Source organism: Crocodylus porosus, unplaced genomic scaffold (genome assembly GCF_001723895.1).
Source record: "Crocodylus porosus isolate Cpor-Errol unplaced genomic scaffold, CroPor_comp1, whole genome shotgun sequence".
NCBI classification, from domain to species: domain Eukaryota; kingdom Metazoa; phylum Chordata; order Crocodylia; family Crocodylidae; genus Crocodylus; species Crocodylus porosus.
In genome coordinates this window covers 106,442,217-106,469,768 of record NW_017728943.1, presented here as the reverse complement: position 1 = coordinate 106,469,768, position 27,552 = coordinate 106,442,217, and the positions used below count along the sequence as shown (strand labels likewise).

Genomic DNA, 27,552 nt, shown 5'->3' with positions numbered 1-27,552 from the left:
AAAGAAAAAGGAAGCAGCACAGAAATCTGTCTCTTGGCTACGTATTAACTGTGCCTTAGCTTCACAGCTCAATGTGGCCACAATAGTTCCTGTCAATGAGCAAGAAAGAATGGATGAGGGGAAATGGGAGAAAGAGAAATAGTAATAAAAACCCCTAAACATTATATAAACAACAGGAATTCAAGCAAGAGAAAAGGACCGACCTATTTCTCATAAACCAGGTTAGTAAAAATGCTCCATTTAAAAAGTGACACGGATTATATTTTAGGGAAAAGATTAAATTTTTAATCCATTCATGCCACATGTCTTATAAAGGAATGGACATTTTAAAACCATGAATTACGTTTTCCATGATTACTCAGGGGGAAAAATACTTTGTAAAGAGGAAAGTAGGGAATTTCCCCTTGCTAAGGAACATCTTATCACGTCACCAATGCCTGCCTGTTATGACATTTAAAATGGTTCTTGCCAACAATTACTACGCAAGTGAATTTCATGATTCAACTTAGCCATCTCTCTCAGCGAAACAGTGAGAAATGCATGTTGCACCAGAGAAAATGCTTTCACTCTGAGCAGAGGCCAGAGGATTAACTGGATATTAGCATCATTTTTGTGACTGCCCTTCTTCAGAGAAAGAAAATGTTTATATGTAGCCTGGCACTTTTGAGTGAGGGTAGAATACTATTATACAGAACTGAAGTGATATGCAAATTGCAAGCTAGAAAGCAGAAGTGTGTATTATTTTTTAAAAGTCTGACAGTGGACAGCCTTTTTCCATGGCAATTTTAAGGAGTTCATGTGAATTTTGCTTGGCAATCCTTACAAGAAATCTTGTACTTCAGAAGCTCAGAATCTCCTGCTTATTTACTCATGGTCTCTTTTGGGACTTTTCATGAGATTTCTTAGCTGGGAAAGGTGCTTCAGCCCAAGGAAAGATGAGAGGAAAGTAAGCAAAGATTGTATTTCTCTACCCTACCAAGGGAGAAGCCAAGACTGTCAGCAGTCCAAGGAGGGAAGCGGAATGGCTGGACAGAGCAAAGCCCCTGTAGGTATTGTGGGAGGGGGATGAAGGAGGGAAGCTCTGTTCTTCCATGTTGTACAGGTTTGCTGGTCAGCACATTATCTTCATTGCCTTCAGAGTTATTATTTGAATGAAATGTCATTCAGGCTTCTCACATCCATTCAAAAAATGTGGAAAGTATTGTGAGTACAGCTTGAGAGGGAAAAACAATATAGGGTTGCTTCAATTCCTCCTCTTTTTGCCTCTGCAAAACTTCTGCAAGGGCAGCATTTCTCATAGAAAACATCAGTTACTTCCCAGCTCTGGTAACATTTATCATGATGCTTTCTTGCTTAGATCAATTTGCATTTAATATTGTACTCATGCAACTGTCCTATTTTCAGCTGTGAGTTAATCTCTGAGAAGTTTTTATCCTTATTATATTCAGGCGTTAAAGATGAAGTCATTCATCAAGTCGTAGAGAAAGGCTACCCTTACATCCAAAATTCAAATGAGAATGAAAAGCTCTCCACTTGTCTTAGGTTCCTAATGCCTCTACTTCAGAAGTTACATACATGGTTTACTTTTAACATTCCCAGAATTTCTTTATAGACTGAAGAAAATGTTTCAGCAAAGAGGTTTCCTACCCAAAACAGTGTTGTTTTGCAAGACTGGCAGACATTAAAAAGCTCTCCAGTTTTGTAACTCTGCAGAACTTGAAAATACTTAGATTACACAAGTATATTTCAGTTTGGTTTTTTTGACCCTTGAAACAAAACAAAGAAAAGTTCTTCCTCCGAGGGCTCTTCAATCCATTTTTAATTAAGTCTAAACAATTTTGAGCAAATGCAGTTAAGAACATTGGGCTTTCCATAACGATGAGTGATTCCAGGGTATTACAGACTATGATAATAGGAGCATACTAAGATTTACCTCTGTTAATGCCTGTTTCAACAATTAGCAAGCAAAGTCAAACATAACCAGAAAAGGTGCACAAGCCTGATGCAAATGAAACAGCAACTCATCTCCACCCAGGAAAAATACATACCTTAAAAGTAGTGCTACAAACAACACTTGCAAGCAAATAGGACAACAGCAACAGTTAAGAGGTCTTGTGTGTTTCATCAGGATGAAAATTAGGTGGGGGCCGGGGGAGGAAAATGAGACCAAATAGAACTAAAAAGTGATTTTATTTCCCAGCCCCACTCCACTCCATCTTGATTGTTTTCAATGTAGGAACGTTTTTAAAATCAAGATTAGTTTCTGAAGTGCACACAAAATTTCACATCTGGATACAAAGATTCCAAAAAAAGTTAAGGTTTAATTATGTTAAATGGCTTGGAAACAAGTCATAAGTATCTTTTCATCTGAAAATACTGTTTCCAGCTAAGTAGAAATGTAGCAACTTTTTTAGGGCAAAGTCAGTAACTGTTTCTCAACAGTGGGCTCATCTACATATTCATTAATGAGCCCTAGTTACTGTGCATTTGGTTTAGTACTTCCTTAATGATACTAACTGAACGCACAGTAACTAGAGTTACTGTGCAGTAGCGCCAGTGCATGGCTATTTTGTGATGCTTACTGTGCATTAGCCTAAAAACACTGCAGAGTAGGCTATTAGCACGGTTTTTAACTGTTACACTATTGCACAGTGTTATTAGGCTCAGTAAGTGTTTCATGTAGACACACCCGGTGGTTCTCAAACCTTTTAGACTCGAGGCACCCCTAAAAAGGTGAGGCACTATGCAAGAGATTTAAAGCACCCATCCATAAGGTTTTTAAATGAGGTGCTGCTCAATTCTCAAAACTAACATATTATAGTGCTTAGCACTTTGCAGAAGGGCCAGGCAGTGTGGGGTGAAGGAATGGTTAGGCAAAAAATTAAACTAAGTCCACACTTACCTGCTTATCTCTTCACACCTGGCTTCTCTTGACACATCTCAAGGCACCCTTCAAAAGATCTTGTGACATCCATGAGTAACCCCAACACCCTGGTTGAGAATCACTGGTGTAAGCTATTAAGTTCCCAGAGTACGGGAGATTTACACTGTTGATTTAAAAAATTTATCTGGTGGCAACAACCTTATGCTGTCTTGCACATCTGTGAATCAAACATCTAGATGCCATGTGTAAGAGACAACTGACTGGGATGGAGGTGCACCTAGTGTAGAGGCTGAGGTTCAGTTGTAGCCTATGTAGCCCAGGTGTATACAGGTTTGTACTCCCCTCTCCAACTGAGGGCAGTGTGCTGTGGAGGGACACAACAGTTCAGCAGCTGCTTCTGTCCTCAGTAGAGTCAGGCCCAGTCAATCAATTACTTAACTATATACAAATGTATTATTACAACAAAACCATTAAAGGGTAAGGACATAGATTATATATGTACAAATTTACAAAACAATAAACCCTATACCATATGCATACGTACATATATACATAGATACATACACACAATTATTATTTAAAAATACAGATGAACAATAGAACAAGCCAGAATGAAGGATATTGATCAGGCAACCTTATGAGTCTATTAATATAGAAACTACTACATTCACTACATAAACTATAAGGCACAGTCTACAAATATAACAAGCAACCCTTAGACTACCTGGGTGCCCTCCAGGGCAGGGGCCCCACTCCCAAGGAACCACTACAGGAAAGGAGGTAGAGGGAAAGAAAAGGAGTGGGAGACCCCAAAGACTCCTAAGCTCCCCCGTTATCACCCAGGAGTGGCCCACGTGTTGCCCCTTCACAACCCTGGGGGGTCCCTCCCCTGTGGGGACCCTTTCTCCAGGGTAACTTACTACTCCACAGTCCCGGTGGGTTGCTTTCCATTCTCCCCCTCGAGCTCTGTTCCCCACTGGGCTTTCCTGCCAACTGACTCTGCTGCTGCCAGCCTGGCCTAGGGCCACATGCAGCACTATGTGTAGTGGGCACTTCGCCTTGTGCTAGCGGTTGGAAGCCCAGACAGCACTGTGCAGCACTGGGGCTTGGTCTGCTCCCAGACCTTCTGGGTAGCGTCATCTGCACCAAGCTGCTGCCCTGACCCAGCAACTGTAGACTCAAGCCACCTCAAGCGGCTCTCAGGGTCTCTCACTCTCCGTGCAGCACCTCCTGCACCAAGTTCCCAGCCTCGTTCTGGGGGGTTGAGGACCTGAGCCGCCCAAGGGGCTCCAAAGATCCTACTCCATGCACCAGCCTGTGCATCGTGTCTCTGGCTGCATGCCAGAGGTTGCAGACCCGAGCTGCCTCACGCAGCTCCCAGGGTCTGGATGCTGTGTGACAAGCTGAGAGCCTAACTGCTGAAGCCATCTGCCACTCCATGCTGATAGAAGTCTTCAGGGGCTCTTCCTGGGCTACTGCTTCACCAGGCTGAGCAGCTCTCCTCAGCTCTTCTAAGCTCCGCTCTTCTCTCTTCTCTGTCCCTGATGCATCTGTTTTGCGCTGGGCACGTAGCTCCTTTTATACACTCCAGGGCTCCGTCCCCAAAGTCTCCCAGGCCTGACAGTTTTCAGTCTTCAATCAGGTCTGGGGGAGCTCTTCTCCGCCCCACCCAGGAAAGGGGCGTGACTTTATTTCTCATGCTGCCTCCTGATTGGTGGATGGGCTCCACCAATCAAAACAGCAGAATTTCAAGCCTGGGGCTCAACCCAAGCTCTGAAAGGTGAACCTGCTACACCTACATCACAACAAAGGGCCTCTGGCTGCCTTCAACTTGCAACTGAAGGAAAAGGACAAAGCTGAACACCTGCAGGGATTTTTTTTTGCTGGTGAACTTACACAATAATAATTAATTGTACTTTGTCTACTTGTTTGTCAGGGAAATTACCTAGGACACAAATATTATAAAAGGCCTCCTTTAGATCTTCTAACAGTATGTCTGCAAATTTACATACAAATTATACATAGCATTTGGGGTCCTGGCATACTGCCAGTGAAGTTCTCTGTTAGAATTCCCAGCCAAAGTGCTGATTGCTGGGATTGTCAAGTTTGACAAATGCCAAGGAAGGCAGTCAAGCCAGTAACCTTTTCCAGGGCTCTCCTGGTCCTGGCATACCACACAAAAGATAATTCAAATCTTAAATATATGTGAAATACTGGATGATTTGAGTTCTCCTTTCCCTCTCAGAGGATATTTTTAAAACCATAAATCCCAGCTGACCGGGGGGGGGACGTGGGGGGAGCAGCCCAGCCCTAATCTGGGTGGGATTGCATGGGCTGAAAAGGCCCCTATCTGGATGTGTGGAGGGGGCAGGGAGTAGCCTGGCCCCATGCAGACATGCACAGGGTGTGCCCAGCCCTGATCCTACTGTGCCACAGTGGCCCACGCAGGACTGGAGCTGCTCCCCAGCTGCTAATCTTTTCCAACCCATGTCCATGCAGACCAGATGTCATGGATCTGCAGGCCGGATTTGGCCTGTGGGCCAGAGGTTGAGCACCCCTGCTCTATACAAATGCTCTGTGTAGTCTCTATTGCATTCAATATTTTTAGAATAATTTCTCTGGAGCTCTACTTACATTGTTACAGTTACAGTAGTCTTATCCCTGATCAACTCTAAATAATGTGAGACAAAGTTCCAAACAGGCACACACAAAGATTGATCATCTCTTTTCTAAAACATACACCCATTCTTCACCAAGTCTAAGCAACAAAAAAACAAACCACAAAAAAAACAAATCTACTTTCTGCTTATCTTCACTCTCAAGCTGAATAAATAAAATTTAGCGCATAACAAGAGCAAACATACTCATTTCCGATACCCATATGCACTTGCAGCAATCCTGGCTCAGGGCACCAATCTTCAGTGTTCTGCAGTAAATCACAAAGGTAATGAGCTTGCCTGAAAGGCAGCACTTTTGGGAATGAAAGAAAGTTAGGAGCGATGAACTACCTTTGTAAAGTAATGACTTAACAAGATGTTGAGAGATAGAGCCATGCTTATTTTTTTTCCATACAATCTTTAGAATCCTCCTGTAGGACTCCAACTATAGTGAATTACTGAATAAAGCCAATCATATCTATTATAAAGTCGGCTGTAGCATGAAGAGGAATAATTCCCTTCAAGTACAGATGTGCTGACTTACAATAAGATTCAAAGTTACTGGCAAGATGGCTGAAAATGTGTAGGTTCTTGCTTTACATCCTGACCGATAATAGGTATGTACAGGATTATGTCATATTTTACACATACTCTTTCTGGTGGGTTTTTACTGCTTAATTCCAATACAGCCACAATTATAACCCTGCTTACCCATTCAGGCTGCAATGCAGAGCTGGCTCTGCATGATTTTTTACTGTTTTATATGCTCAATCCTACTTTCATATCTGATCGGCTCACCTGACTAAAGGGAAATTCTGCCAAACAAACTGTCGGTGTTCCCTCTATCTACTTATAAATTGCCATGCTCATTTATTTAAGCTTCATAAAATAGCTGTCACTTAGCCAAACTATTAATCTTTCATTAACTGGGATTATAATAGCATCCCCTAGCTTCCCCTGCTCTCCCTTCCCAACACAACACAAAGCCTGGAAATATCAGTAGAGACGGAGGGTGGGGAGCGGGGGAGAGAAAGCATCCTGCATTGGAGCCTTCTTAAGTATCTTTTCATTGTTAAAAAATGCTGTCTTGCCTCTAAGTCCACCATTGCTGAACTATTCCTTACATACATGACTGAACTGCCAGCATGTTTCCAGTTGTTTCACATCCCACAATACAAGCAAATATTGCAGCGCATTAAATTGAGAGAACGAATGTGTGCATCTATATACCAATATATATTTATTTATCTCTCTCTCTCCTAATACACACACACACACACACACACACACACACAAACAGAGAGAAAGAAAATCTCTCCATGTGCAGGAGGTTATCTTGATTCCTTACACTTGCCTGTGACCTCTCTTCTTGTAGCTCAGGACTTACCTTCATGCTTGAGGGTAAGGAAGGTATAGAGGCCAAAATACTTGATGGTAAAAAGCTTGTTCAACAGCTTTCCCAACTATACAGTTCGTCCAATAAAAGATACCATAAAAATCCTTGCCTCCCCTACTCACACAAACAGGAGAGAGATTTAGATCTATCTAGATATAGATATGATTGGTTGATCTCTCTCTCATCTATATAGACAGGCATGCATGTACGCTCGCGCGCGCGCATACACACACACACACACACACACACATTGTTAAAAGCCATATCTTTGCAAATAGACCTAGGCAGTTGCACATCATGTATTGAAGTCATATGACTGGACCGATAACTGTAGTTATGCATATGGAGACAGATTATAAAGCCACTTGCATAAATTTAGGTGCCTGCAACTACAACAAAAGATATAATATAAATAGATGATTATGATGCAATAGATGACAATGGTCTTTACTAAGCCTAAACAGGGAAAAGTTTTTTGTTCTTGGCACCTTCCACACTTCCAAAGTAATAGCTGCCCCAGCCCTCCCTCTGAGAGCTGATGAAGCCATCTCTGAGACTTTTCAGCATGAGAAATGTAGTTATGTTGTAGTACCAATTCCATATACAAATAAATGCTTGCTTATCCATTTCCCAATACTTAGCTCTCCAGTAAGCAAAGCCAGACCTCCTAAGAGCTGATGACACAACAAGTCCTGAACCTAAAAGCAGGGCAAAAAAAGCTGCCTTCTTTCCAGTACTGCAGATCTTTAAAACAGCACCAAACTCCTGCTGAAGCAATACAACATCAAAACTCAGCTCTTGTCAAACAAACAAATAGCGTCCATATCCTTGTTTTTTAAATATCTTATGAATACATCTACATGTATTTCCTATTACTGTTTTAAGTTTTGGGTTGTTTGTGGGGTTTGTTTGTGTGTTTGTTTAATTTTTTGAGGAACTTTCTTGTGTGCAAAACATGCACACAAGGAAATCAATCCTTTCACAATGGACCAGGTGGAGGCAGAGAAATTCTATTAATATTAAACAGATGCACAGAACTTGGATCTGTGGCACACTCTTTCTATGCTACATACAAGCTGCCTGGTGTGGTTTGGAGCTGCCAATCCCTTCTCAGTTACATGACCCTGATCCCAGCTTAAAAACACAGTACTCAGCAGGGGATTAGCTATCCACAGGCTACAGCTCCTCCATCCTCTGGCTTCTGAGCACCTTTACACTGGCACAACTACTCTCAGACTTCAAAGCAGTCTGTGTAGTCAAGACGAGACAATAATGCCTCAAGACTTTAGGCTGGGTTTTTTATTGTAGCTGTGTTGGTATAAGGACACAGGCAGGTACCTGCCAGACCTGACCTCTTACACTTTTCTTCCCCCCGCCCCACTTTCCTCCCCTCTCATCCCCTCCTTTTCTGCACTTTGTCTTCCTAATCCAGCAATTCACTTTTTTCTACCATTAAAATCTACTACTGTAGAGTCTTCCTTACTCATCTTTGGCTTTTTCCCTCCTCATTTTTCCCCCTTCCCTTCCCTGCTCTACCTTTTGTTTTCCAAAGTTCCATCTATTTACAGTCTCACTGTCAGCCTGTCATACTTTTAGCTTCTCTTGTTCCTTCAGACCAGCAGAGACGCCCTATGCCGATGAAGGGTGATTGTGCCCCAAAGCTTGCTAAGAACTTTTTTCCACCTACTCAGTTGGTCTAATAAAAGATATCACATCTACTCAAAGAACCTTGCCTGCCTCAAGACATTAGGCAAATGTTTAGAAAGTTGAAAGGGAAAGAAACATATACACAAAAGAAACATGCATTGTTTGTTCCGGAAGAGGGAGACCTTTGAAAACACAGCTAGCTTTCATAAAGGACTAGGACTCCACAAAGGAAGAAGAGCTTCTTCTCAGACAAGTGGCTATTATTGATAGAAGGATTCCAATTGGGGAGACAATAAAGAAGCCATAATATTTACAGTCTTCAAATGGGGGTAGAGCACAAGTGGTGGATATAAGTCTTCTCTTCCCTCCAGCTCTCTGACTCTTTCAATGAGCAGGATCTTACCCAGATTCTTTACACTTGCCTGTGACCTCTCTTTTCTCATATTTCAGGACTTACTCTCATATTTATGGGGAAAGGAGATGCAGGAGAAGCTGGCACATGAGATTCTACCTATCTGTTTGGGCTATAACTTATGAGTGGTTCAGATGGGAAGAGCTGGGAGGGCTAAAGAATTCCTCAACTCACAATGCACAGCAAGGTGAGCCGCATATGTGGAGAAGGGGAAGCTGGAGAAGTGCATCAGCCACCTCTCTCCTCATCAAGTAATAATAGTTATAGATAGAAAGCAATATAGGAAAGACTTCATTGGTATCATCCTCTATTTCATAACCGGAGAAACCAAAGAGGAGATCTGACCTGCCCCAAGCCACACAACAAAATTAGTCGCAGGGCTGCAACTGAAACATGCATCTCCTGTCTTCCAGCCTTCATGGCTCCAAAAACAATCTGTGTAAAAATAGTAGAACCTCTTCATGCCTGTCATGAATAGGTCATCCACAGACAAGGGAAGATGGGTGATGCTAGACTTGAGGATTTCTCTTGAGAAACAAGACAGGTTGTCCTCAAAGAGCAAACTCTGCAAAAGGAGACTGACAAAAAGCAGGAAGACTGATTTCTTTGACAATATAACTTCTATTGGATTAACTTTACAGTCAAAGGATCAAAGGCGAGGTTAGGTGTTAGACAAGTCTTCGGGTACAAAATTCCTTCCTTCAGGTCCAACTGTCCAAACAAAAAAGTGCTCTTCAGAGCAAAGAATAATTGAAGCATAATAATACTTGGTGTTGGCTGCGGAAGGAGCATCTTAAGTTGACCAATTAAACTGCATTTCCTGCTGTCAGCTCTCCTTTATGTTATGCCAGGATGGTTGATGAAAAGCATTCTGTACCTGAAAGCTTGTGTAATATCTAACAGCTCCCCTAACCATAAAGTTGGTTCAATAAGAGACACTAAACAAATTGAGCTTCTGCTTTTTACCTGGACCAATCCAGCTACAACACTACAACTAAGTAGGACATATTACTGATACAGAACAATACTGGAGGACAAGCGAAACAGAATTTCCCAAGGGAATCCAAAATAGTGATTCTGGCACACTGTATAAGAGAACATCTAAGCACCCATTAGCCATTTTCCTTAAGGTTCCTCTAACATAAGCCTGCTGGACAAAGAAATATGCCCAAAGGTCAACCAAAAACTGGTAAAAGTCTGTTAATAAATATAATAGTGCCTTGGAACTGAGCTCGAGGATGGGATACAGATTTTTGTAAAGAACAGGTTTGTACAGAAGACATACAGGGGAAGTTATCAGAAGTACAAAGCGTAATTAAGTATCCACTTTCCTTTGAAAGTTATTGGAGTTGGTGTCTTAAACACTATTTGCATATTTGACTATCTTCCACAAGTGTGTTCCAACTACCACAATGGACAATGTTATCCCCGAAAAGGAAAAGGATGTTGAACACTACCTTAAAAATACAAGGAGAGATGGAAACCTGGACTAAATGGAAAGGCTAATCTAGGAACATTTTCATAAAAAATGATATGTTGCATTTTAAATAATTCATCTGTTCCAGGCTGGATGATTTCAGCAAGAAAATATCCTTCAAGGAAACTTCTCTTATAAACCTCTTGTTTTACTGTTTATAAATTAATATCTGGGTACTTGCATAGGCTCAGTAACTATATTGCTGTGGCAGGGCACTTGGGGTGCCTGACACTTAGAGGCCAAGCAGCCTGTCAAACTGCTAGCAAGTGTGGGCTGGGCTAACTGGGGGTTCAGCTGACCCAGGGAGCCAGCCAGTATAAATCCAGGCCCTGAAGGTAGCTAGCAGTAACATCTGGGAACCTGCTGAGAAAACACCACCTCAGCAGGATGGCTGCAGCTCCACAAGGCCAGTTTGGAGATAATACTAAAAACAGTCTGGAGGTTACGGAGAAGGTTCCCAGGAGGACCTGAAAGGGTCCAGAGCTTAGTGCGAGGCTGAGAGTGTGGCAGCAGAAAGGGTCCAGAAACCCCAGAAGGGGGCTTAAATATTAGAAAACATCTTTGAGGATGACATCTGCGAGGCATGGGGCATGGTGTAGAGAACAAATGGAGACTTGCAATTAACCCATGAGGCAGAGACCATATGCACCTGATGTTCATTTGGAAGAACAATTTAGGAAGCCCTGGGACAGCCTCCCTCATTAAAATAACTAACATCAAGGCAGGCAGATGTCTAGATGGGTGACTGTCCACAAAGTGGGGGCTGCAGGGACTCCAGGGGCTTCACAGCCACCCCTGGAAAAGCCACAATTCTCTCTAAAACTCTAACCTTGCCACAATTCTCTCTAAAACTCCCAAATGTTACCCTACAACTAATATTCCAAAAGTGTCAGACAGCTCAGAGTATCTACTTACTATGACACAAAAAAGTATAAAGTATCAAACTGGATTTATGAAATGGCACAAAGAACTGGAAACATGGTTAGCAAGTCACATAAAAAACAACTCAAAAGATTGGGCATTAGTTCTATGATGCTTTGTTATGACAGACGTAACGTAAATTAGGAGTGCCAGAAGAGAAAATATCCTTCACCAAAGCAAAGAATGATGGTAGTGCAAGGATACTGAGTATTGGTAATATAAGCAACACCTAATATAGGTCGATTAAACTGCATCTCCCACTCTCAGCTCTCCTTTATAGTAGGCTGAATCCTGGACAGAGGTGGGCTGAATGGTCTATTAGTTCTCTACTTTCATGTAACCTGAAGCTACAGTCATCCAGCAAATCCTGGAAGTATTGAGACACAATTTAGAATGGGACTATTAGGAAGACAGCTGTGTAGAAAATGGTTTCTTGTGTGATGAAGTTTTTAAAGATTTCAAAGCTTTTCCCACCTTGGAACTAGGATAAAACAGATCTTTTGAAGTTAAAACTCACATAACGCATAGGACATGCACAGGACATGCACTGCTGTCCTGGAATTTTGGGTTTACTCAGAAATGCAAGAGTCACATTCCTGATGTGAGCCAGGAAGAGCAAAAACTTCAACAGAGGTCTTCCATGTCCCAGGTGAGCCTTTGGCACTTCAGGGGGTGCCTTTTGTTTCCCCATCCATGCCATCAGGGACCTGAGAGCCATTTCCAGTGAAAGTTCTGTTGGAATGGCAAGGTTCTGCTTACCATAAAAAACAGTATTTTCCACCAAAAAGCTGTTTTATCAGAAAATTGCTTACTTAGCATTCTAGGCCCAGATTACAGTTTGGACTAGCATAGCTGCTTGGAAGGCAAAGCCCTCATTTCTGTTGGGTCCCACCCCGTACACAGCCATCCCAATTTATCTTTTCCCCTTGCCCAGGCTCAGGCCCATCAAATTTAATCAAATTCCTACAGTAGAAAGATACCAAAGAAGAATCTTTCTGCTGATTGGGCCAACTGGGGAGGCAGTAAAGGGGCCATAATATTTGTAATGTTCAAATGGGGGTAGGAGAATACATGGCTGATGTAAACCTTCTCTTCCCTTCATCACTCTAAAAGAGTAGGCGATTACCCAGACAACAGCTCTACAAAACTGTCAGCTAGGGCTGTCTCACCCAGGAGTTGTCCTGATTCACTCAGTACTCCTAACAGATAAGATCAGTCTTTTTCCATTCTCTTCCATGCCACAGACACAGAGAAGTTGTGGCTGTGTCTACATAATAAACTTGATGCACTGTTCCATACAGACACCTTCCTATACTGGATGAAGTGTAACAGTACCCATGTGGCATTTCAGATGGGCCCAATAGCACTGCTGAGTAACATTGCCAAATACCTTGCCCTCCCTCTTCTCCCCCAGTCAGGCTGGCTATGCCACTGCATGGACAAGACTGCATGGCAGAGAGACAGCATGGCGGTTACACGTCCTGGGCAGTGGTCACACACAGGGCAGTGCTGGTAGCTTCACACCTGGCGTTGGTGTGGCTATCATTGTGTACCCCCTCCAAAGGCAGAGTCCAGAGTTTCTGCCCCAGTTATCCCTGCTCCCACCATCCTAGTTAGGGTGAATTCACATGTTACACTTCACATTCCACAGTTTTAGTATGGTCTAAGTAGTGTTAAAGTTACAACGTGATGTGAGTGTTTGCACGTTAAGGGTTAAAACTGTGTCTTGCCTGCACAGCTCTGATTTGCTACTAGAGGGCTGGCAAGCAGTGGCATGGCCAGAACATCTGGGCTCTATTCCAGCTCTAGATAGGGAGAGGCACTGGAAGTGGTGTACCTTGGGATGCTGGAGGACTGTAAATTGCTCATTTGACCTCTGTGGAGCAGACTAAATTTACCCCAGCATGAGCTAGGTAGCCCAGCCCAGAGTTAGCTCTCACCTAAAGCGGCGTAACTTTGAGACACTCAGAGGGCACCTAGCATAAGTCAGTGAGATTTAGCACATGGAGATTTGTATTTTAAATGCCCTTAGTAGCTGCGTCCAGATAAGTACAGACATTTGGTTCCCCAGGGACAAGTAACAGTGGTGTACCTTGCACCGCAGCTACTTGTCCCTGGGGAATGCCTATACCATGCACACTTTGGCACTTGGCAAGTTACCCCAGGGGTGGTAGGGGAGGCTGGGGCCAGCACTGAGCCTTAGCAGTCTTGGGTGCAGTAGTGCCTCCCAGTCTTCGGTGCAGTAGTGGCAATCCTGCCAGGTGGAGCCTGGCTGGCAGCCACAGCATGGCTACAGGCAGCCAGGCTCTGCTTTTCAGCAGCACACACTGCCCATGTGTGCACTGCTCCGCTTCTTTTTTCCATGGTTTTTTTTGACTCCTGGATATCCAGTGGCAAAAAAAAAAACCCATGGAAAAAAAAAGCAGAGCAGCATGCGCACAGGCAGTGCACCCTTGCAACACAGAGAACAACCAACTGTGTGATACGTGGCGCTGCAGACATGTTTGCTACGTACTGCACAGCTACGCTCCTCTGGACGTGCCCAGTTTGGTTTAATTGTAACACAATTTCACTCTTACACTACAGCTATATTGCTTCCAGCTTAGGAAGACCTTGCACGAAGCTGTGCAGCACACTGAAGGGCATCGTGCCCAGGCATGGTAAATTTACTTGCAGACATGGCCAATGAGATTCAGCATGGGCACACTACATCTTTAATATCGCTATCCAGGCATACATCCCTTCTTCAAGCCATTGCAAAAGGAATGGAAGAAGCTAGTGTTCTTATTTGGCAATACTCTGCATGGTTAAGCAAGGTTCTAGACAGTGCGGAATTGGGCCAAAAGACTGTACATTAGGGTACAAAGTGTGGTTTGGCAGTCATATAAACATTACAAGTGCCAACCCTGATAGGGTTTTGGTTTCAGGATGTACTTATGTTTTCACAATTATGGATTCAGACTGGGGTATAGGGCTCTAAATAGACTACAAACCACAAATCAAGACAGGTACGCATTATTAAGGATGAAAGGTAGAGTTTCAAACTCAAAAGGAAGATCGTGATTATTTGCTCTTTCCTGGAAAAGAAATTTTAGTTTTTCCATTTTCTTCAGCAATGTTTAAAGATGAGAAGGGCTCCTCCATCATTGGAGTAAATATTATAATTAAATTCTTTGCTTGTCAAGCTCTTTCCTCGTTTGTTTTAGTAGAATGGCATATTTAACTTTTTATTTATAAACCAAGGGCTATTCATCCCTGCTGTAAGACACATTCCGTTGAGGCTCAAAGTCTTTAGCAGATCTGATATGTGCGCACTTTCTCCTGATGGTTTTCCATTTATGCTCTTTGACACTCAGTCAGAACTATAAACAAAACTCTGCTCTCAGATACACACATGCAATTCCCATCGTCTTCAATGGATTTTCAGTGGATTTCAATAAGAACTGTGTGCACATGTACAATGGCAAAAATTCTCTCTCTATGATTAAAACATTACATCCCAAAACATCTTATATATGAAGTCCAGTATACTGAAAAATAATAAGCTTCAAAACTGAACATGCAGACAATTTTAAATTTCACCCAGGTTTCTTCAGAATTATACAAAGCATGCATGTTTGATACAATGAAAATAAACAAAGAAACCAGCCCCCCCCTCCACACACACACACACACAATGCATGTTGTTATTTATAATAAAGTTGGTCCTCATTATCTAAACTCATCCTGGAGTGTACAATCCAACATCCAAATCATTATCCTATTTGTTCTCTCTCAGCTAAAGTGATTTTGGTGAACTGAGTTCATTAAGTAAAGGTCAAGTTTCAGGCTATGACTTGCAAAGTCATTTTCTGCATCTATACCTCTGATCTGTAGAGCTACAAATCTCATACAGCTAGGCTTAAACAAAGGAACAGCAGCACAAGAATAATGGGTGGATAAAATGATCAATAAAACCTTAGTTAATAGACCGGATGTTATTTTAATCTTAATCTATCTATCTGCTGTAGTTTAAAAGTATAAATTAGTTGGAGATAAAAGTATCTGGTGGGAGGGTGGAGAACTAGGTGCCTTAACTGCAATCCAGTAAGCAGAATGCTGTTGTGTGCATTTTTCTCTAAATTCTTTCCCCTAATTTTATATTTTTGCTCATGGTAATTTCCATGCACTGACCTAGTACTGTCTTTCTTTATAAAATGTCTACCTGTCTGAAGGAGGAACATTCCTGTGTTTAGATATCTGGTGACTGAGAAGGCTTCTTTACACTTAAAATTTGGTTGATGCATGCTAATTTGCTCACAATTACAAATTTACATACAGAAGGACTAAAGGAGGCACATTCACAGAGGTGCTTGGTGCTCAAGTTTGGTTTTTCCTCTAAACAGGAACATCTCTGATGATTTTCACGCTTAAATAGCAGAACAGATTTTATGAATCATTTTTTCTTCCTGGTTGGAATAACCCCTATTCCCTGTTGCATTATAACACTGAGTCACTTTGCATAAAGTGGGTTATTGCTGCCAAGTAAAGAAAGGGGGGGAGAGGGAGAATAGATGTAATACTCCAAACTTAGATGGGTTGTAACGTATCTTTTGAGCCGCTTCACAAACAAGATCATTTTAAATTTGATAAACAAAACCATTTGAAGACGACATCCTACCGACAGGGATCTAAAGAGGAATCCAGTCGATATAATGTAATAGCTATGGCTGAAAGGAATTTTAAAGCCTTTTTAAAAAAAAAAAATGTGTTTGAGCTGTTGTAAATTTAGAGTTGTGCTGGTCAGAGTCAGACTGTGCAGCAAACTAGGTCATTAGTGGAATAGAAACTGTTCCCTATAAACCCATAGCAATGTCCCTGGTGGGACTGTTACCTCAGAAATCACCTTTCCTGCTTGACCCTGGCACTTACGATCAGTCAAGACGCACTTGTTTGTCCTTAGAGTAGAAAACTGTAGTGTAAGATCCACAGCTCTGGACCAACACTGCATTTGCTCTGAAGGAGCATGAATTTGATAACTTCCATGGTGTGTCTATTTTCATTAGGCCTGCCAAAATTTGGGCACACAGCTGGGGAAGGCAGGGGTGTTGGCAGAGTATTGGATTCACGTAGTTCATCAGTTGATACCAACATTAGTTTGTTCATGGTTTTCTATTGTGTAAATGGCTAAGAGTGGGTGAAATAAGCTAGGCAAGCAATAGCAAGGGATAGATGTTTTATTATTATTTGAATTGAAATCTTTATCTGTGCCCTGCTTAAGCAATGACAGATGATGAACTTTACGTTCCATTCCCTGACACCCAAGGTACGACACTAAGGGAATGAATTGCATTCTCCTATTATAAGCTTGGTCCTCCTCTGAGGTACACTGGAGGAAAAAAACTAAACAAAACAAGAACAACAGAAAACCCCAAGAGCAACTACTCCACTAATGTTACTGGGAATACAGAGGCACAAAACAAATGAGAGAGAGGAGGAGGATCAGGCCTTCACATATGTTTGTTTTAATGCAGGGTTTGCAGATTATCTGCAATGATAAAGCGAGTGACATAAATAAAACTGACATTTATTCAACTGATCTCACTTCATGCCGACTATTCACAGCTCAAATGCCAGGGCTCAAGAACAATGCCAAAGAAAGGAAACAGAAAATCTGATTCTATCTTCCGTCACATATTCCTGGATATTAATACTTTTTCTCATTCAAAATGCATTTCCTCTCTCAATACTGCTAACTCATATTGTGCAATCATTTGAAATTGCTTCCCTGTCTCTCCTGCTGACCCCACCAAAGAATAACTCCTTATCAATAAGTGAAAAATGCCAGGAAATGCCAGGACGCATGGACTAGAGAAAAACTGAATGTAAAACACTTGGCACAAAAGAGACTCTCTAGGCAGGCAGGCAAGGACAATTCCTGGCTGGTATGGAATAATTAGGAAGTAAAGCAGAAAACTGAATTAAGCGGAAACCCTAAACTGAAGTAGCTTAATGTGTGGGTGGGGCAGGACAAGTAAGATGAGAGGTTGCTACAGATTTTGGTGCTGTTTGTGCCAATTTAGGTGAATCGGCAACTATTTCTTTCAACTTCATGGATGTCCTGAAGCAGGTTTCCTTTTCACATGCTACAGTGACAAAATTAGCCTAAGTGACACATTAAACAGATTTTGCAAGATACAGGATACTGTCAAAAAAAGTGCTGAGTGACACTGAAGCAAAGCAGTATCAACGTAATCCTCATCACCTGTAGAGAAAGAGCACCTTTAACACCTTATTGTGTCAGCAAGTGCAGGCATCCTCTCCTACATACATAAGCAGCACAGAATAGCATTTGCTGCATATAACAAACTTAATTTTAAAAAATTACCTCAAATCTGCTTAAACTTGAGCTCTTGGAGCGAGACTTCTTGCGGAGATAAACCGAGAAGAACCTACGCACTGTGAACTTCTTCATGTTCATTTCCATTGCCCCGTCAGAACCCAGCGCAGAGCAGGAAGGAGCTCCCGTGGCAGAGAGAGCTAATGCATCCCAGTTGCCCCTTATTTATATCCACAGAAGAGAGAGTCTCATAAGTATCTGCTTCTCTTCATCGAGTCTTATACAGCTAAATGCACAGAAAGTGTATTGCAATAGCCATCAGGGTTGGCAGTGCGGTGCTTGCGGCTCTGAGCATAAAAGCTTTATACTCTGTCTTGCTTTCCACTGTTTACATTTCAGTGCTGCAAGCTGAACTCTCTTTCCACTCCCTCCCTCCCTCGCCTTAGGTCCTACTACATCCAATCAGACTCTGCTTTTCCTGCATACATAATAAGCTCCGGCAGATGACAGCTCCCACATCCCAGGCACAGCAGGTTGGAGATAAATATTAGATGTGCCTATTGCCTGCACTCTTGCTCCTTTAGTCTTTTTTCAGTTTCCTATTTTGTGAATCAGTGCATGCTGCACTTCTGTTTTCAGCCTGGAATTTCGACAGTCATAACTACTGTTTTACCATGCTGGCCAGATTAGAGATGAATTAAGCACTCATAAAAGATTCTCTTGGGAAAGGATGGAAGAGAGACACCATAAACCCACCACAAGGAGAGAAGCATTTGAAACTTGATTTAGTTTGTGGCATACCTTTTTATAAAATCTGACACTGAGATTTTTTTTACCCTAACCAGAAATTTTATATTCCCTTGTGCACAGGGCAGAGATGACAGATTATCCACAGGCTTTACATGAAAATAGCCCATGTTCATACAGCTCTTTGAAACTAGAAAGCTGTCTATAATTCTGAAGTATCATTGTCATATTGTGATGGGAGGCTACAATCCTTCTCTCCAAGGATGTGCAAAGCAGCAATGTTAAGGTTCTGATTATACCAGAAGCATGCAGACTTACAGCTTTTCAGCACGATTTTTAGGTTCTTATTAAAACAAACTGAATGCCAAGATGATCCAAAATGTTTCTGTGTCCACCACTTGCAGTTTGGTCAATTTGTCCTTGTTGCCCTTCCTTTACAACTGCTGAAGAGCATCAAGACATGGTTTCCCCCCTTGTCCTCATAAGGCAAGTAAACAATCCCAATGACTTATTTTGAGTCACCTGAACCAGCTCTGAGAGAACAATGACAATACAACATTGGGGAAGACTGTCAGAGGCTGGAAGACTTGCACCACAACAGTCGGCCCATATTAAAGAGAAATATATTGATTTTGTGCTGGCTCGCAAGTGTTACAGCCTCTTATTCTACTTTTTTTTTTATCTAGCCACTATTTGTGACTGCAGCCTTCTTCAGCCCTGCCTTTTGGCACCCTACTAAGGATCTTGTGGAATCCAGAACAAGTTGGGAGAATCATCTATTTTCCCCATTGCTCTGATCAGGTTCTTCTTTTCGTCCTCCCATTTCCTGCACTGGCTTCTTTTCATCTTCTACAACAAATTCAAACTGCCATGCACCCAAGGTCCTCCACAGTTTGGGCTCTGGCTAGCCTAGGGGGGCTTTCAGTGTAGGAGTTCTGGTGTACAACACTGGGGAGAAGCGATTACCAGCACAGCTGTACTTTGTAACAGGAAACTGAAACCACCCTTACCAACAGAACATACTATCAGACACACGTGCTGTTGTGTAATTATAGCTGCACTGACACTAAGGGTTTTTGCTAGCAGTTATGTCACTCAAGGATCACACCTCTGTATAGCCCTGACTGACATAATTGTGCCAGCAAAAATCTGTTATGTAGACCTGGACGAAAGTAACCACTTCAGACCATGACCTTTATTCTGCTGTTTTCCCCATCTGGTTGCTCTACCTCTGCTGCATGCCAAATAATCCTCTTTTTACCTTTTTCTTTATCTTATTTCCATGAAATTCCTCATACCTGTAAGAAGTCACATCCTGGACCACTCAAGGAGAAGCATAAATCTTCCCAGGGATAACAACATTTAGAACTAATGTTGTGACAAGGGGCAGAAAGAGGGGAAGAGAGGAGGTTGTGGTCAACATATATATTTTTTAAATGTATAAACCATGTTGGGTTTGAAGAATTAGATAAAAGACATAAAATGTAGAATTGCTAAGCTTTATTGTATCTTTCCATAGCACACAAAGGAAAACCTTTTTAGGTCCTACCCTCCTGTATTGCATGCAGGGGCAATGAGTATTACCCAGCTCTTAAAGCATAGGAAGTTATCCTGCTTGTACAAAAAACTTAAAGCACCTGAATAGTCCTACCATTAAGCACAGCCATTACTATTTTGGTGTGAGTTTTGCCACTGCCTTCCCATTCTATTCTGTATTTTGCAATCTACAAACACAGCATGTTGCAGTCATCAATGAAGGCCATTAAATAGGTTTGATCTGCCATCAGCTCCAGAGATGATTACCCAAACTGTCACTTACCAAGTGCTCTTTCTTAATGTGTTGAAAATTATGCTTCTTACCTGGCTTCCCCCAAAATAAATATTAAAGCATGTTCCTACATTCAAAATGCATTGACAATTTATTGTAACTATCAAATTAATCACTATCCTTTGATGCTTTACTTTCTCTCATCCAAGAGAGAACTGGCCCATGCCTTTGCACATGCTTGTGAACAGGTAGTTAGGAAATTAGTGGGGTGGGGGAGAAGGGGGAGAAAATTGAAAGGAAGCGGACAGGGAGGAGTCTGATTCCTGGCACTACTCTCAACTCAGTTGCCTATATAAGGGCAAAGACACAGGGTAGAAGGCACACTGGCTGACTAATAGCTTGAACAATCAACTTAAAATAAACAAAATTAAAATATAAAAAGATCAATACAAGAAACTAACCAAAGGAAAACCCCCCACAAAGGATAAGCACAGAAAAAAAGAAACGGTAGATTAAAAAAGTATTATGTTCACTTCCAAGTCACAGCATTTAACTTTGATTCAGAAAAAGGAATGAATAAAATTCAGGTCTCAGAACAGCAAGCCCATAACTTTCAGCAAGCAAGACAACATCCACTTTGCCCAATAACTCTAATAAAAAGGTACAAGCCAAGAAATAAATTAAATTAAATTGGAACATTCATTGTTATATTTATAAACATGCAAGTACCAGATCACCTACAATGTGAAAAATTCATTGCACTTAGAAATTCATGGCAGTAAATTATTTATCAGCTTCCCTCTGAGTAATTTCACTACCAAGGACCTTGGATGAAAATGAAATCCACCAAATGGCTATGTTTAAAGCAAGAATAAACAAAGTGGGGGGAGAGGAAGAGTCAAATGACATACTTAGACTCAGCAGTAATATTTATTTGTTTTTTATTCTGACTTACGGTTTCTAAACTAGAACAGTAATTGCTGTAACATGCAGTAAAAAAGAAAAATGAAATGACCCTGCTCTCTTTAAGTTAAATGGTAAACTTCATTCATTTTAACAGGGGCAAGGTCAAGATTAAAATGTAATGGGATCTGGGACTCAACCCCAAAACAGAAAGTTAGAAAGGAAACTCAGAGGTAGAATGGATGTTTGTTGATGCAAATTGCTTGGGAAATTCCTAATAATCTTGCTTACTACCAAGAATAGCATGACCCTTCCTGTTGTTGTAGATGGAACAGTTTATCCAGGTTAGTAAAAGTCAAGCCACAGGGGCCTATGGATACAGATTTGGATTCTTACATTCAGGAATTAAAACAATGTATGGTAAAGTAGATCCTAAAATTATGTCAGTGGCAGGTGTCACACAAACCACTAGAGACAAAGAAACAAGGCTAATTATTTAAAAGAAAGTATACACAAGTCTGAGACTTATGCCTCAACTGCAAGGTTTAGGTTTGAGGCAAGAATTACTGGGAGAAATTCGATGCCCTACGTTATGCTAGAGGTCTAACCCCATGACCATGATGGTCCCTACTGGCTTTGAAATACTGGTATGTGCATCTTAAATCACTGTATAAAGCTACAGTGGTTCTACTATTTTAGCAAAGCAAGAGATAATCACAGAAAGATGTTACATGCTTTATATAATACCAGTGTTACCATCCCAAACATATTCCTTTTAGAACAAGAAAGATTTTATTATTGGCCATGAATCCAAGGGACTTATCAATGGGTAAGTCCCCAGATACCATTGGGCAGGCCAACACAATGAAAAATATCAAGGTGAATAATTAAAAAGCAAATCAGATGTTGAGCTGCATTAAAATTGTGTCAGAATAATACTGAAAGCATATAAAATGATGACATTCCCTTACCTTGAATTATGCATTCAGTTATGATTGTCCCTTCTCAAAAAATGTATAGGAAAAATAAAAAGGCTCTAGAGAAAGAAAATAAATTAAGGGTTTCCATATAAAGACCAAATAAAATTAGGAATATATGGTTTACAGAAAGGAATGAGAGTACCACAGTAGAGGTTAAAGGAGACTATGGTATAGAAATAGTAAAATAACCACTATTCTTTATGCCTCTGTGAGTATCAGGATTAGAACAGGTGTTCCAGGAGCATTCAATAAGCAAAATAAAGAACAAGATCTTCCCCAAGGTGATTACATGGTATGTGACACTTTCAATAATTGCTGCTTCCTGGTCATGTATGTTGTGCCAAAGCAGCAGGCAGATTTCCATACAGCTTGTGTTTTTTTCAGTATGTAGCTTCAGTGCATGTTCTTCTTCAAAACAGAGGATGGATTTTGATGAGTTTATCAAACTGGTGTGGTCAAATCTGAGTGCAAATTCAGATACCAATGTTACTAGCTGCTACACTCCCACTTCTATACAGAGCCAGACTAGCCTAAAAAGAGGTCCACTGGGGCGCAGAAACATGCCCCAACAGAGTACATGGAATAATTTGTGTCATCCATTACATACCCAGAATGATTCTTACAGGTTGTGATGGAGTATTATAAGGGTAATTTCACCAGCTGAACAGAAAAATATGGACATGTATGAGGCTACGTTTAAACACTAACAATTGCACAAGGGTTAGGGACAGGAAAAAATAATGAGGATAAGGTTAAAAAATGAAAGCAGAACTGTAGGGCTAGGGAAAGACATTCAAAAAGCCTAAGCCTGAATTGAATCAATCTTTGCAAGTTAGTCTAACCTGGATAGGCTAAATTAGGTTGTAACCGCACAGACATCCCAGACATGCAGGCACATGCCTGCAGTGGCTCATGCTAGAAGCTGGGGGCCACTAGAACAGCCCTCCTTTCCCTTCCACAGTACTGAGCTGGGGGGGAGCTTGGCCAGGCAGGGAATTGATAACAGTGTTTATCACCTTATTAAGAAAACAGATGGACATTACCAGCTACCTGTTGATTCTTTGTCCCATCTGCCACAGCACAGACCATAGCCAGCATGTGGTCTGCTAGCTAATATATAGACACCTCTCAGCAAAGCAGAGGGGAGAGGGGAATTCCTGCTTAGCAGTGAGTGGTGAGGGGGAAGAGGGGGAGCAGCCTGCAGTTTCTTCTGGAGCTGTAGCCAGGGGGCAGAGGGGAGGGGCCAGCCCTGATGTGGAGCAGAGAATCTCTGTACAGCCCAGAGAGCATGCTGGGATGCTGGAGGTGTCTGGTTTAACTTAAACCAACAAGGGGTCTGGGACAGACATTGCATAAATCAAATCAGTTAAGTCTGATACTACATTCAACTAGGCTTATATCAAACCAGCTTCAGCCATTTTCAAACTGGTTTATGTGCTCTGAATGTATGTTCTGTTACAGGTTTAAACCAGTTTCTGATCACTTAAACTGGTTTATGTGTAATGTCTGTCCCTAGCTTAGCTGTCTGCTTTTCACCTCTCCACCTTATACTCTTCACAAAGGAGACTGCTGTTGTTACCTCCCTCTCCTCCTCCACCCTACCCCATCACAGATAGCACAGAAAGGGGAAACGACTTGCCTAAGGTCACCATGCAGGTCAGTGGCAGAGCTAGGAACAGATTCCCAGTCTCCAGCATCTCAGCGCAGTTCTCGCTCCTCTGGGCAATAAGAAAAAAACCCTGTCCATTTCATCCCTCTCTCCCACCACTTTCCTTGCTTGTCTATGTATTCCCTAATTAGATCATACCAATGAGTAATTTAGAGCCAAAATCTTTCTGTCACATGCCCATGAAGGACACAGCACACTTTAGGGATAAAAAAAAAAATAGTAAAAGTAACAATAAGAACAGTATCAAAAGTAACAGAAGGAACAATATGAACAAGAAATACCAAAGAGTAACACAGAAGGTAACCCGATGCTCCAAATACGTTTGCAGTATTGACAGTGCTGTGATAATCTAGACCAGAGCCAACATTTGCAGCACATGCTACTGCCATATGTTGTGTTTGGTAGTATTACTAAAATGCTGCCATTAGGCCTTTACAACACACTTAAAGTTAATCCAATATGTGAGATGTTCAGGTGTTTGGCTACTTGTTCACATACTGGGAATCAAATGTAAAACTCTGTTTCCTATTTGCCTGACAGAATAGCTCACAGTGCCCATGCAAGGAATTTCCTAGAAATTCATGGCAGGGCGATATTAGCAGCAAGTTCCAGAAGGCCCCACAAAATTAGATGTGCTGTCCAATGAACTGGGAAAGATGAACAGCAGCTGGGAAAGATGAGCAGCTGTCCCTCCACAATATTTTGTCTTTTAAGGAAGAATGGAGCAGCTTTACAACACCCACAGTTTCAATGTCTAAGTAGTGTGGGCAGGGCCTTAAGAGGCGGTGTCCTCTTTATTCCCTTAAATAGGCACAAAGGCCAAGAAAAATGAAGCAGTAAGTTTGTCGATTACTAAAGACATTATTCAAGAACTCTCTGGTGACCTTCTGAAGGCTAACCAGTGTAAACATGACTGCATCAATGGTGAAAATATTTCCTGCTCTGAAGGGACCAGTTTTGCTCAGTATATGCTATATGCACCCAGGTGCAGCACTGATATTCTTTATTCTTATTAATGGATCCTAGCCAACACCTTCAAATGCCAGATCTTAGATGGACACCTAAATAAGATGCTTAACATTCAGAGCTGCTGAGCACCCGTTGCTACCACTGAAGTCAAACACAAGCATTTCATCTACTTTAGTTATATGAAATAATACTGGAGCAGGGATACGCAGTAACACAGGAGTCGTTCTGCGATTACTAGTGCTTGAAACCAGGGAGAGGGTTTCATAAATGGTATTAAACTGGTGATACAAAAATAGTGGATATTTTTCCTTTCTTTGTTCTTGTCTTCTTTTCTTTCAGGGCAAATTCTGCTATACTCTATTATTTAGCAACAGCTATACCAGATGTGGTGGGTCATCCAAGAAAAAGATAGTCCATTATTGTAATTATGGCCACTGGAATTATCCTATGCACTTCCTCCAAAGTAATGTCAAATCAGTTTGCATTGGATGCTACTTTAAGGGCACGTCTACACGTGACACTACATTCACCACAGCAACATGCTACAGTGATGAATTGTCAGCAGAAAACAAACCATGATAATACAGCTACGTCACCATAGCAGTGCTGTCCCTCAGTATAATGCATTGCTACGGTGACATAGAGGCTAAAAGTAACCATGCACTACCGGCTGTTACTGCACTATCCTTTAGTACTTCCAAAAGGATGGTGCCATAGGGGCACATGTATACGTACCCTAAGAGAACTTGTTCAAAAGAAATATGCTGAAGACACACCAGTTGTCCTTATTTGTGCGAGAGAACTGGTGCTAAAGCAGAAACACTAGTTCCAGGACAACATGACGATGTTTGATTGATTTGTTTGTATAAGAATAAGACATTTCAATTCTCTCAAGAACTTCTTGGGCTAGTACTCAATATTCATATTTGAGGAGTATCACTATATCATGACTGTGGTAGTCGCTGTGGCTCCCACTACCAGACATGCTTTTCATCACCCACAGATTCACATTATTAGTATCATTGTACACCGTAGATGGCCAGTTAGCTAAGGGCTTATGTTTAGCATAGTCTGTCTGTCTTGAAAATACTCTAGTGAGCACAGTGCCAACCAGAAATTTGATTGATGTTGTTGGGTCTTTTATTTTCTTGGCTGACACTGTCTTCACTGCTTTTACTTAACTTAGGTTGACTTAGGTTCAAACAGGGGAAAACATTTCCATTTCCCTTACTCTCTGCCAGTCTCTGCCCCAGCATGCTACAGGGAAACAGCTAAGGATGCAGTTTCCCCTCCCTGTCTTTGGAGAAGCAATAGAAATAGACACAGTCATCTTATAAGTGAGACGAAAAAAAAATAATTAAAAATCAAAAAAAATTTGGGCTTTGCAGACAAGGATGCAAAAGCATCCGGGAATGTCTCCTAGCTAAAAGGAAGGCATACACCCAATGGAAGGGAGGGGCCATCACCAGGGAGGACTATGTGGTTGCTCAGGGATTCAGGGGGGCAGTCAGGAAGGTCAAGGTGGAGATGGAACTGGGACTAACTTCCCGGATCAAAGACAACAAGAAATCCTTTTTTAAATAGATAGAGGGCAAAAAGAAGGTTCCAGGTAATGTGGGGCCCCTGCAAGACATGCTAGAAAATTTGGTCATCATACCAGATGACAAAGCTAACCTATTTAACAACTTCTTTGCCTCCATTTTCCTGAGCAGGGACCGGAACCCCAGGGGAGGCACACCTAGGCTAAGGGATAGTGAGAAACCAGTTAGGGAACTTCTGTAGGGACTGGATGTATTCAAAGCAGCTGGTCCAGACGATCTCCACCCCAGAGTACTGAGGGAATTACCTGAGGTCATTGTGGGACCCCTGGCACAGTTTTACGAGCACTTGTAATCTGGTGATCTGGTGTGATACAAGAGGACTGGAAGAGGGCCAGTGTTGTTCCCATCTTTAAAAAGGGGAGGAAGGAGGACCCAGGAAACTATAGGCCACTTAGTCTTACCTCAATCCTGGGTAAGCTTTTTGAGAGAATTATTCTGGCACATGTCCACGAGGGGCCAGCAGGGGAGGATATGCTTAGGGGCAACCAACACGGATTCAGTAGAGGCAGGTCCTGTCAGACCAACCTGGTGGCCTTCTACAACCAGGTCACCAAATCCCTAGATGCAAGGGTAGCAGTAGACGTAGTCTTCCTGGACTTTCAGAAGGCCTTCGACAATGTCTCTCACCCCATTTTCATTAAAAAACTGGGGGACTGTGCTGTCAACACACACACAGTCAAATGGGTCGCCAACTGGCTGGAGGGCCGCACCCAGACAGTGGCAGTGGACGGGTCATTCTCGACCTGGAGAGATGTGGGCAGTAGGGTCCCCCAGGGCTTGGTCCTTGGGCACGCACTGTTCAACATCTTCATCAGTGACTTGGACGAGAGGGTAAAAAGCACCCTGTTCAAATTTGCTGATGACACTAAGATGTGGGGGGGACGTGGGCACGCGAGAAGGAAGGAATAGGCTACAACTGGACCTAAACAGGATACAGGGGTGGGCGGACGAGAATAGGATGGGATTCCATACTGACAAGTGCAAGATGCTGCACCTGAGGAGGAAGAACCAGCAGCATACCTACAGGCTGGGGAACTCCCTTCCTATCAGTACAGAGGCAGAAAAGGATCTTGGAATCATCACTGATGCCAAGATGGACATGGGCCGGCAGTGTGCGGATGCAGTAAGGAAGGCCAACCGCACCTTGGCATGCATCCACAGATGCATCTCAAGCACGTCCAAGGAGGTGATACTCCCCCTCT

At 42.1% G+C, this 27,552-nt stretch overlaps 1 protein-coding gene across 2 annotated transcripts in view; it reads right to left on the bottom strand.

The window, feature by feature from the left end:
• Positions 1-27,552, bottom strand: part of RPS6KA2 (ribosomal protein S6 kinase A2) — a 537,755-nt gene that overhangs the window by 286,339 nt on the left and 223,864 nt on the right. Inside the window, exon 1 of one of the 2 annotated variants that reach the window (XM_019549974.1) lies at positions 17,762-18,126. The exons of the other annotated variant lie outside the window; for it this stretch is intronic. Coding sequence (XP_019405519.1) covers positions 17,762-17,860 — 99 coding nt within the window. The 5' untranslated portion in view covers positions 17,861-18,126. Of the gene's footprint in view, positions 1-17,761; positions 18,127-27,552 lie in introns of those variants that run through there. 2 annotated transcript variants of the gene reach the window in all.